Source organism: Aulostomus chinensis, chromosome 4 (assembly GCF_037954235.1).
Source record: "Aulostomus chinensis isolate RoL2024-O1b breed Wild chromosome 4, RoL_Achi_v1.0, whole genome shotgun sequence".
In the NCBI taxonomy this organism is placed as follows: Eukaryota; Metazoa; Chordata; class Actinopteri; order Syngnathiformes; family Aulostomidae; genus Aulostomus; species Aulostomus chinensis.
In genome coordinates this window covers 11,433,224-11,443,859 of record NC_141323.1, presented here as the reverse complement: position 1 = coordinate 11,443,859, position 10,636 = coordinate 11,433,224, and the positions used below count along the sequence as shown (strand labels likewise).

Sequence of the window (10,636 nt, the reverse complement as noted above, 5' to 3'; positions counted from 1 at the left end):
AACCTTCTTTGAGTATGAACCTTCTCTAAGTAGGAACCTTCTCAGAGTAGGAACCTTCTCTAAGCAGGAACCTTCTCAGAGTAGGAACCTTCTCTAAGCAGGAACCTTCTCAGAGTAGGAACCTTCTCAGAGGAGAAACCTTCTCAGAGTAGGAACCTACTATGAGCAGGAACCTTCTCAGAGTAGGAACCTTCTCTAAGCAGGAACCTTCTCAAAGCAGGAACCTTCTCAGAGTAGGAACCTTCTATGAGCAGGAACCCTCTCGAAGTAGGAACCTTCTCAAAGCAGGAACCTTCTCAAGTAGGAACCTTCTCTGAGCAGGAACCTTCTCTGAGCAGGAACCTTCTCTGAGCAGGAACCTTCTCTGAGCAGGAACCTTCTCTGAGCAGGAACCTTCTCTAAGCAGGAACCTTCTCGAAGTAGGAACCTTCTCTGAGCAGGAACCTTCTCTGAGCAGGAACCTTCTCTGAGCAGGAACCTTCTCTGAGCAGGAACCTTCTCGAAGTAGGAACCTTCTCTGAGCAGGAACCTTCTCTGAGCAGGAACCTTCTCTAAGCAGGAACCTTCTCTAAGCAGGAACCTTCTCAAGTAGGAACCTTCTCTGAGCAGGAACCTTCTATAAATCCACAGTGTTGTCGTTGTCGTGGACGATGTTTCCCCCGATGACCACATATCGGATGAGCTCCTGATGTCCCCCCAGCTGGTAGATCACATGTTCCCACCTGTAGCCAAGACAACACAAAATTAAGGGAATTGTGTGTTTTTGTTTTGTTTTTTAATTTTATGTGAATGATTCCAAAGTTCATTAACCAATTTTGCTTGGCGCGCTAGCAGGTTATTTTACACAAAAAGGATTTGATGATGTCATGAGAATCTCTGTCTCCAGCACTGGAGCAGGCGTTCAGTGTTTCCACCGCGTGAGCCTGAGGCCCTTATCTGAGTTTTGTTTTGTGTTGCATTCTAATGTACGTTTTCATAAATCTCAACTCACTGTTCCTGAGTAAGATTTGGAAAATGTAGCCAAAACCTGCGCTAAAACGAGCCACGCTATCTCTGGACTTGTGGGAGGGTTGAAGTACCGCGTGGCCTTGAGCACCAGCAGGTCTCCATGTTTGTTGACCTCCAGGGAGCCGTGTGTGTGGGACCGTCCCAGGGCGTAGGCAGCATTGATGGTGGCCGCGGCCAAGGCCTCAGGCATGGACATCCTCATGTTGACGCAGGCCAGGTGCATGACGATGGGCTGAGGGAAGACAGGGGGTTGGTCTGGGATGATGATGATGATTCAGGACCTTTGGGATCCTGGACTCACCATGGAGCAACAGTAGGCGTTTGGGTTGAAGTCGCTGCCAAGGGCCACGATGACTCCTGCCTCCAACATGTCTCTGGCTCGGGGCTGAGGCAGACTGGACACACACACGATTACCACATAGTGAAGGGTGCGTGTGTGTGTGTGTGTGTGTGTGTGTGTGTGCGCATACCGTAGAATGTAAGCTGTGGTCGGAAGAAGGACTGCAGCAGTTTTAGCTCTGGCCATGGCAGCAATCCCCTCATCCGTCACCTCCTCCAAGTGACTGATGGCCAACGCTCCAAGCTCCGCCCCCAACTGCCACATCGAAACCAGCCATCTCAAAGTGTTCCAATAACTTGCACATTAAAACAGTAATACTTTTAAAAGACTTTAACACCCAAATCAAAAAAAATTGTTTGAGTTCGAACTGCTTGCGTACGACAACGTCAGGAATTCTCGGTTTCAAATATTTCACGTTTCATTGCCATTTAGAAGCATCACGAAGAGACTTTTTATTCCTCCACGCCAGCAATCAACATCCATCAGTCCAGCCATCCTGAGCTGAGCAGATTCAGTCATCAAAGGTACTGGTGGTCAAAGGTCACTGGGACCATCACATGTCATGATGCAGCATTTCTACTTGGAATGTTTTATTCAAATGTGTGCATTACAGATGTCTTTACTGCCCCTGTCAGTGTAATGGGGGGGGGGGGGCAGCAGAGAACTGTCTGAAATATGTTGTCTGCCTCTAAGTGGACTCTACCTGAGCAGAGTTCATAGGATGGAGCTCATCTCCATGGAAGTTGATATTGAGGCCCATGCATTTGCCCGCCTGCAGGATGGAGCGGGTGGAGCTGAGGTCAAACACTCCCTGTTCACAGAAAACATCGATATTGTCGACTCTGAGCGTCCCAGCAGACATCCGCTCTTTCAGCTGAGGCAGCTGAACCTGCAGAATGTCATCTGTGGCTTCCTCAACCGTCTTCCCTCTAAATAAGAGAGAGAGAGAAGCATATTTCATGTCAACATTCGGGAGCTGGTGGATCATCTTTGAGGACATACTTGGGGACAGCGTGGGCTCCACAGTAGGTTGAGGAGATATTGATGGGTAAGGTACGCCGGGCCTCCTCGATCACCTCCAACATCTTCAGCTCGGCCTGCACCTCCAGGCCGTAGCCGCTCTTACATTCCACCAGGGTGGTACCGGCCCGCTGCATCCGGGTCAGCCTGCTGCTCAGGGAGGCCAGCAGCTGCGAGGCCTCAGCGGCTTGCGTGTGTTCCACCGTGAAGTGAATCCCTCCACCGGCCCGGTGCACGTCCATGTAGGTGGCACCTGCCAGCTGGACAAGTCACAGAATTCATCAGATATTCTAGACGTAACTACTGATGACATATTAGTATGCAACCTTACCTTCATTGCAAATTCATGCACCCTGTCACCAGCCCAAACCGGATGTGTGTGGGCGTCAACCAGCCCTGAAACGAGGTACAAGTCACTGATTTGACACTGATCTCTCCCTATGGAGCAAAATCAAGCTGAAATCCATGAAAATTGAGGCTGATGCTCACCAGGCAGGACACACATCCCCGAGGCATCTATGACCTGTTCAAAAGATGCCTCTGAATACAGAGACCTGATGGTGTCTGCAGGTCCCACGGCTTTGATCAGCCCATCACTGCACGCAGAAATGTAATTATCTAATTAAACAAGACACTTTTGGACGTATCAGAAGTCTCCCTCCATTGACAGTTTGGTAATGGTAGCTGAAGAGTGTGATAATAGAAATGATGTTGTCTCTTCTGCAGTAATGAGCAATTACAGCCACTGGGGGTCGCCTATTCCACATGATCTTCATATTATAAGGACATAAAAGCTGCACAACCGGCCAGATAACAACTGTCATTCAAACCAAAGAAGCCAAAATTCCACCAACAGCAGACAGAACATCGTAGTGTATTTTCCGGAGGTACTTTACCTTCCGATCACAATACTCCCATCTTCAATCACACAGAGATTTTGCATCCTGCTCCTCGTCAGGTATTTCTCTCCATTGTTGCAGATAAGTACCACCTGCTTGGCATTTTTCACCAGTAGTTTGTAGTTTCTGGACATTCTCCTGCACTCATCAAGTCGTGAGTAGAGAGCAGAGCGGAGAGCAGAGTGAGTGGCCTTAAGCCACAGGTTCAGGTAAATATTTGTACTGGGGAGCAGAGTTTGAAGTGCAGGAGGGTGGGGCCTCTGTCACAGGGACCAGAGAACAAGATTTAAAGGGAACAAGGACCATAGAAACAGCTGCTGATGATGGAAAAGTACCGTCAGAATTGAACCCAGACAATGGCAGTGATTCCCTGGGTGGCACGAGCCTCAGTGGCATATAGTGGCAACACAGTGGCATCTAACTGGCAGGTACTGACTCCTCAGTGGCAGAGGTGGCACCACTGTGGCAGGTTGATGTATTCGAAACAGATAGTGGCACTGCAGTGGAAAGTACTGGCACTCCTGGCAATGCAGTGGAAGGTACTGGCACTGCAGTGGAAGGTACAGGCACTCCTGGCAATGCAGTGGAAGGTACTGGCACTCCTGGCACTAGTTCATTTTGTGTTGCCATTACAGTATCAATGAATTATGGCATGGCAGTAAATGCACTGAAGAGAACATTTTAGAGTTTTCAAGTTTGTCACGAAGAAGAGTCAGTGAGTCAAACCCTCAGAGTCCAAGTCTGTGGTTCCACTGTTAACAAGTCAAATTAACAGTTGTTGCTGTCAGACGGCACTTAGAAAAATACATCAAACCAGTTTAAGAAGGAGTACAATTATCACTTTATTGTCTGTATTACAATGGCGGAACACAAAATTGGTCACAGTAAAAAAAAAAACAAAAAAAAAACCTTACAGCTGGAAAATCTCTCAAACTCTCATTGTTTCACACACACACAAAAAACACACCAACTCAACGACACAGACATGACAACGTGTCCTCTTCAACTTATTCACTCTCTCATTTCTCCGTCCTCCTCTTCTTCTTCTACACCTCTGATGTACAAAACATTATTGCATCTGCAGAGAGAATTTAAAATAAAACTTCACATAAAACTTAGCCTTAAGTAGCAGCAGTGAAATGAGGCAGAAGCAAACTGTTAATGAGGAGGTGCTCATTTGTTTCTTCCACTGGATTCTTCCAAACAAATAAGATGTTAATTATTACCACAGGTGAGTTAAAGCAGTTCGGAATCTGTCACTGAATAATTCAGACAAAAACGGATGGAATCCAGACTTCCGCTACACCCCCCCCCCCCCCCCCCCGCTCACTCAGCTTATAAAGAACAAGAAAATATCAGAATTGTAATGACGACATATCGAACTACACCTAATTTTTGGTTCATACAAAAAAAATAAAAATAACTGGATTAATTAAAACTCTAGTGTTTTTTGACAATTGTATTTGGTTTCTTTAGCTTTAAATCAGTTTAAACTTGAGTGTTTACACGATGCATAAAGCACTTTGTTGTTCAACGTCGCTTCACTATGAGTCTGTGTATCCTGCCGCTCACCAAGCCTCGAAGCAAGCTAGATAATCTCGCTAAGTACTGATCCAATGTGGGACTGAAGACCAGTAGATGGGTAGGTCTGGTTTGTTCAACATACCTGATAAGGACTTCACCAAGATGGCCGGCCAAGGCCCCGTCCACATACTCTTCTGTGTTCGCCAGCTGTCGGGAAATTAAAAAAAAATAATAAATAAAAATACTAATAATAATTTAGAAAAAAACAAAACAAAAAAACTGATAAGTTTCAGACATGTACATTAATTTCTCTCACCTGCATGTTCATGTAGCCGTCCACAGACACCAGGTAGCCCTTGTACTCCATCCCCCACTTCAGCTTCACCATCACTGGCTTGCCCGTCAGGCCGTTCAGGAATGGCTTTGGGTTCAGCGGTAAACTCTACAGGCGAGCCAGCGGTTGAAACAGGATAAATAGGTATGGACTTGTAGGGCTTCTTACTTTCATCGTCGATGAAAGTAACAATTACTTTTTATGTTTAAATCAAAGTTTAACTCAGTCTGTGTGTCACTAAATTTTGATAAATATTCCTGACAATCTCTAAAGTGACCTGTTCAAGTTGCTTCTATAATTAAATCCAATTACGCAGAGCCCAAAGACTCTATTTTTAGACATTAAACTCCATACTTCTCATTGATCTCACGATTTAAGCACCTGAAAACAATTTTGTATGAAGAAAAAAAAAACAAAACAAAAAAACAGACAACGAGCAAACACAGTCGGGTCTTCGCCCCGGAGTACCTCCAGGCTCAGGCCCTAAAAACACTTAAAATGAAGTCCCAATTATAAAAACAGGTGAAAATGAATTCCTCCCACCAACACCTTAATTCGCTCCATTGTGCATTTCAGTGTATGTGTATTGTAACAATTCAAAGAACTCGGATACTTGTGGGCAACTTTACAATGCGACAAGAACAAAACATGCATACTTGATGTTTAATTCCATCAATATCGTTTATATTTTTGACATTATACTCTGCGTTCATTGCTCACATGGCTACTCCTGTTAGCGGGTTCTGATACAATTTACTCAGGAGGATTTCTAGCTTCTCAAAAAACAGGTAAATGCCTACAGACCGAGTAACGTTCGTAATTATTATGCATTTTAACATGTTCGTATTTCTGTGCAGAGGTGAAAAGTGTGTTTCGAGATAAGCACGCTAGCTTAACCTAACGATTCTACAGAGAAATTTGCTCTTCACATTAATTCCACGAAAGTCGGCATATTTACCTGAAAAATTATGATTTACTTGAATAGTTTAAGTGTGTGTAACACTCTGTGTGTGAACGAGTGTGTGGTATTAGTTCTTTCAAAGTTATGAATGAGAAGCTAAACCTAGCCGCTGCTAACTAGCTACCAGGCTTCACGAATTGCGCTGTGATAACTATTTCCACTAAATATGTAATGAATTACAGAAAGTAAACATAAGCAAATAAAACTTACCATATTTCCTTAATATAATGGTGTTTGTAAAGTTATTGAGTTGATGTTTGATATCGTCACAATAGCGTTGACGGGCAAACACGCTTTACCGCCCAACCGGAAGTAAAAAATATTGACCCTAGGAGAGTCGCCATGTTTTACACACTGCCACCATGTGGCCGGAGTTTTGTGCTGCCGCATCAAATCGAGTCTAGGCTCCATCGGTAAAATGAATCGACAGCTCTGTCTATTCAAAGTTTCATAACATGTCAATTACCATAATAGATTCTTAGGTTATATGTTTCATATTATCAGTTAAATAGTATACTTCAAATTAATATTATATACATTTATAAACACTTTCACAACAATAACATCTAAACAGGCTACAGTTTTTGAGCAAGTTTGGTCCCTTGGGGTTCAAGATTAAACTTTAAACAGTAACTACATTGTAGTTTAACTAAATACTGTTGTTGACTATAAAAATAAGGTTTACTTTCTTCTTTACTATCGCTCCTTAGGAGGTCATATTTCCTGGGATATTTGTTCGTTTGCCTATTCACCTCCCCTATAGAATATTTCACTTCATCATGAACTTGACAAAGCTTTGTTGACCTATTTTGGGTGCAAAAAGTGAAATGATTGTCATATCTGGGTCGTGCTTGCTCCCTGTCTGGACAGCTCTTTCTCTCCAGGCACAAGCGGCATGAAGATTTCCCTCATTTCTATGTGCCGAAGCACCCAAGTGTTAATAAAGCATCTGACAAGCTTCAACTTGATATTTTGATTCTGTCAGTAAATTCCTCAGAAATTGCACCAGAGTTTCTCCGTGCGTGTTTGAAATTCTCTCGTTCTTACATCACTTAGCCTATTTTTTTTCCTTCCCAGTTGTTACCGTTAGTGTAATCAGCAAGTCTGTCAGTCAGTGACGGTGTCAGTAATGACATGATGATGACATGTGTGTGTGTGTTTGTGTGTGTGTTGAGAGGAGGAATTGCATCGTAGCTCTAACTTTCTGCTGCGGCCGTTTTCATGTTCGTACCATCATCATTTAGAGAGTTCTGTAGAGGACGCCGATCATTCCACTCTGATGCCAAAAAGCCTCTTTGATGTCTGCAAAGACCAGCCGAGACGAGCTGCCCGGTGGAGCTGCCGGAGAAAAGCTAACACCGGGCCTGTGGAGAGGCAGAAGGTCTGAAGCAATCCTCAAAAGACTCCAATACAAGGAGGACAGGTTTCCAGTCGTGCTAGACGCAGAGCTCCACGTCTGTTTCTTCACGAAATCCAACCCTCCGATGAACGAATCCAGCTGGCTTTGATGTCTTACTTTTCTTGTAGCAACATGACGTTTTGTCTTGTTTTGTTTTGTTTTGTTTTGTTTTGTTTTTTTCCAGAGGATGAAACTTTACACTTTGGTGGTCCCTTGACGTGGCGCCAGCAGGTCAAAGTTTATCCATATCCTGTGAACCACAAGTCCTCCAGCCCAAAGAAGCAGATAAGTAGTTTGTTTCGACCCTGTGATATGACACGTTTGTTAGCCTGAGCGAATTGAAGCTCCTCCAGAGAATACAAAATAGCTGTATACTGTTTTGCCGGATATCATGTAACAATGAGGCAGCACGGTGGTGCAGTGGTCAGCACTGTCCCCTCACAGCAAGAAGGTTCCGGGTTCCAGCCCCGGCTGGATCACGGGTTCTTTCTGGGTGAGTCTCCATGTTCTCCCTGTTCCTGTTTGGGTTCTCTCTGGTACTCCAGCTTCCTCCCACAGTCCAAAGACATCAAGAGGGGACCAGGTTAATCCAGACTCTAAATTGACCGTAGGCGTGGCTGGGAGAGCCAATGGTTGTCTGTCTCTATGTGTTGGCCCTGCCATGGACTGGTGACCTGTCCAGGGTGACCTGTCCAGGGTGAACCTCGCCTCTCACCTGAAGGCAGCTGGGATAGGCTCCACCCCCACCACCCTTAACAGGATAAGCAGTAGAAAATGGATCCTACCAGGGGAGTACCACAAAAAGTGAGGAAATCATGTAATTTCCTGTTACCGCCATGTGGTACTGTGACTAATTCGCCCCAAAATGTGATGAGGTGTTCCTTGATCCATACCAAACCCCTCCACTACGTCTGATGACATTTGGCCTCGTTATGTTTGAGCAATCTTCCTGAAGACTCCTTTTGGGAGGCAACAACAGGACACCAGCTCCACCAAGGCATGTCAACTTCTCTCCTTTCTGACAAAAAAACCCCCCAGATCTGACGATGTCATATCCAGATCTGGATCAATTCCAATATCTATTCAATAGTTCCTTCACCTTAGCTCTGCATTTCTTCTTAAGCAATTCACAATTTTTTGACTTATTATGAACAAACAAACCAACGCAGGCATCACATGACCTCCTTGGCTGAGATAATAATTTACGACATCAATGTTATGATTAAAGTCTCGTTAAGTTTATGCTCAAAAGGACATCAAACGCTTAATTTTGTCTTTATTATGATTCCAGAGGGCAATCAATCCTCAGGCCAAGAGCAACAAAGGCAGCACAAAGAGCAATACAGAGAAAGAAAGACATGATTAAAGACTATAGAGTCTTTCTATTGAACAAATTAATAACTGTTGGGACAAAAGAGTGTTTTTGTCTATTCGTTTTAATTCTCAGTTGAATCCATCACCTCAGGGAACAATCTGGAACCTTTCAATGCACAAGGGAGACATTTGCCAAAGATTTTCAAGACCCCCTAAACAAAAAAAAAACATCAATTGATTTTAAAGTAATAACTATGACACATTAATCAATAATGCTTTCTGCCTTTCTGTTTGAAAATTTCCTGGCAGAAATACGGTGAACTCCCACCAACATTAACGTGGGCGACTTCACTTGACAACCTTCTACAAACTGGTTTACTTTCCACAGAATGACACAGGGACAGCGCGCTTTTGGAGGTCAGCCGGCAAGTTAGCATCGGCTAGCGTTACACACAAAGCTAACGTCACGCTAACGTTGCACTATGGATGTGTGACTAAGCATCACCACCGCAAGCTTTGCCCTTCTTCTTTTTTCAGTCTTCCCCTTTAGCCACCTGTTAGCAACCCCTGTTTTTTGAGGACACGTTTAACATTGGAAATTCACAATTGTGATATTCACTGAGATTCATTAAATCAAATTTACAAATACCTCAAGTTCATGTGCATTTCACTTAAAAAAAACAAAAGAAAAACACTGACTTTGAGACAAAGGAACCTGACATTCAACACTGCTGATTTATTCCAGGTTTTACGACTCATTCCGGCTCCACTTTGTTGGATAGAGACGCCATCCTTACCATTATTACATCACCGTATTGGCGAGAGTAAGTCTTCTCTTTCCCAGCAACGCTACCACCCACTACAACAAAGCTGCACTACATCATCCGTTTTCAAAAGTTGCTCCTGGCTTTGCAAGCCCACACTGGCTTCAAAAAGAGAGTGATTCATTGTATGCTGCTCATCCTGAATGCTCTGTTTTTCTTCCCCTTGTTTGATTAGTCAGACTGCACCAGCTCTGTTTTCTCAAGGTTTTTTGTTGTTGGTACTGATGAGTGGTTAGTGGCTCCAGACCAGCGTTGATGCCGCTCTGAAGCAACTTTTTCGTGGCCAAGATGACACAGTTCTTTGGCTGTTGAAATGCGAAGGACCAGTTTGAGATTCAGCTCCGAACCGGTCCTCGTTGGAAAGGATCAAACTCAAGAAGGGTGGTGGGGGCTTTCTGTGGGACTCATCCATCAGCAGAGGGAATAACAGTGCCAACTCGATGTCTGTGTAAATCTGACACCCTTAATCTGGTTTGAGGCACAGTGGCTGTATCTGGCAAAGACATAACTAGCCAAAACTCAACTGAAACCAGCTGGTCATGTTTGGCCTTTATGGGTGCCAGAACCAAGCCATATGTGCCATCGTTGGGCCAGATGAGGCCCGGATCTGAATTCTATGAGGCAGAAATACAGTGGCCTTGTTTCTCGGAGTAAACAAAAGAAACACCGAAACACTGGAGTCATTTTTGTGGGAAGATTTTGGCTATGCATGAATTACCTCAAGAACTGTTCAGGGCTGGCATAGAACCTGGCGCAAATGCTACTCTGTCCCTCAGTATGACTTGGAAAACAACAATTTGTTTATCATGCCTATTGACTTTGGCTTTGTGTTTAGAGCTAACGCTCGCTAAAGTCACGTTAGCCTCAAGCTTAAAAACTCCGGCCTTTCACCTTGGAACTGTAAAGCCAGTGATACTGAGGTGAAGACCAGGAGGAATCACTAAAACTACCCCCCCAAAAAAGTAGTTCAAAAGGATTTAAATCTCTTGAGAGAGACAATAGAACCATGAATG

General features: G+C 44.2%; 2 protein-coding genes across 2 annotated transcripts; both read right to left on the bottom strand.

Annotated features, from left to right (window-relative positions):
* Positions 1-476: 476 nt before the first annotated feature.
* Positions 477-3,452, bottom strand: amdhd1 (amidohydrolase domain containing 1). The gene is made up of 9 exons (XM_086201791.1): positions 3,265-3,452; positions 2,858-2,964; positions 2,700-2,764; positions 2,351-2,628; positions 2,052-2,277; positions 1,479-1,603; positions 1,310-1,403; positions 1,080-1,240; positions 477-722 (listed from the first exon to the last, which is right to left on the bottom strand). Exons 1-9 carry the CDS (start codon positions 3,399-3,401, stop codon positions 617-619), a joined length of 1,299 nt encoding a protein of 432 aa, XP_086057917.1. The 5' UTR covers positions 3,402-3,452; the 3' UTR covers positions 477-616.
* A 638-nt stretch (positions 3,453-4,090) lies between these two features.
* Positions 4,091-6,449, bottom strand: snrpf (small nuclear ribonucleoprotein polypeptide F). The gene is made up of 4 exons (XM_086202423.1): positions 6,297-6,449; positions 5,108-5,233; positions 4,934-4,998; positions 4,091-4,345 (listed from the first exon to the last, which is right to left on the bottom strand). The coding sequence occupies exons 1-4, from the start codon at positions 6,297-6,299 to the stop codon at positions 4,279-4,281; spliced, it is 261 nt and encodes an 86-aa protein (XP_086058549.1). The 5' UTR covers positions 6,300-6,449; the 3' UTR covers positions 4,091-4,278.
* Between the last annotated feature and the right edge of the window lie 4,187 nt (positions 6,450-10,636).

Coding starts and splice junctions, on each gene's coding strand:
- amdhd1 (XM_086201791.1), bottom strand. CDS start 3,401: ATGTCCAGAAACTACAAACTACTGGTGAAAAATGCCAAGCAGGTGGTA. Junction 2,629..2,699: donor TGCATGAATTTGCAATGAAG/GTAAGGTTGCAT, acceptor TGACTTGTCCAG/CTGGCAGGTGCCACCTACAT. Junction 1,241..1,309: donor ACGCCTACTGTTGCTCCATG/GTGAGTCCAGGA, acceptor GTCTTCCCTCAG/CCCATCGTCATGCACCTGGC.
- snrpf (XM_086202423.1), bottom strand. Junction 4,999..5,107: donor ACGGCTACATGAACATGCAG/GTGAGAGAAATT, acceptor ATTTCCCGACAG/CTGGCGAACACAGAAGAGTA. Junction 4,346..4,933: donor CTTGGTGAAGTCCTTATCAG/GTATGTTGAACA, acceptor TTCTCTCTGCAG/ATGCAATAATGTTTTGTACA.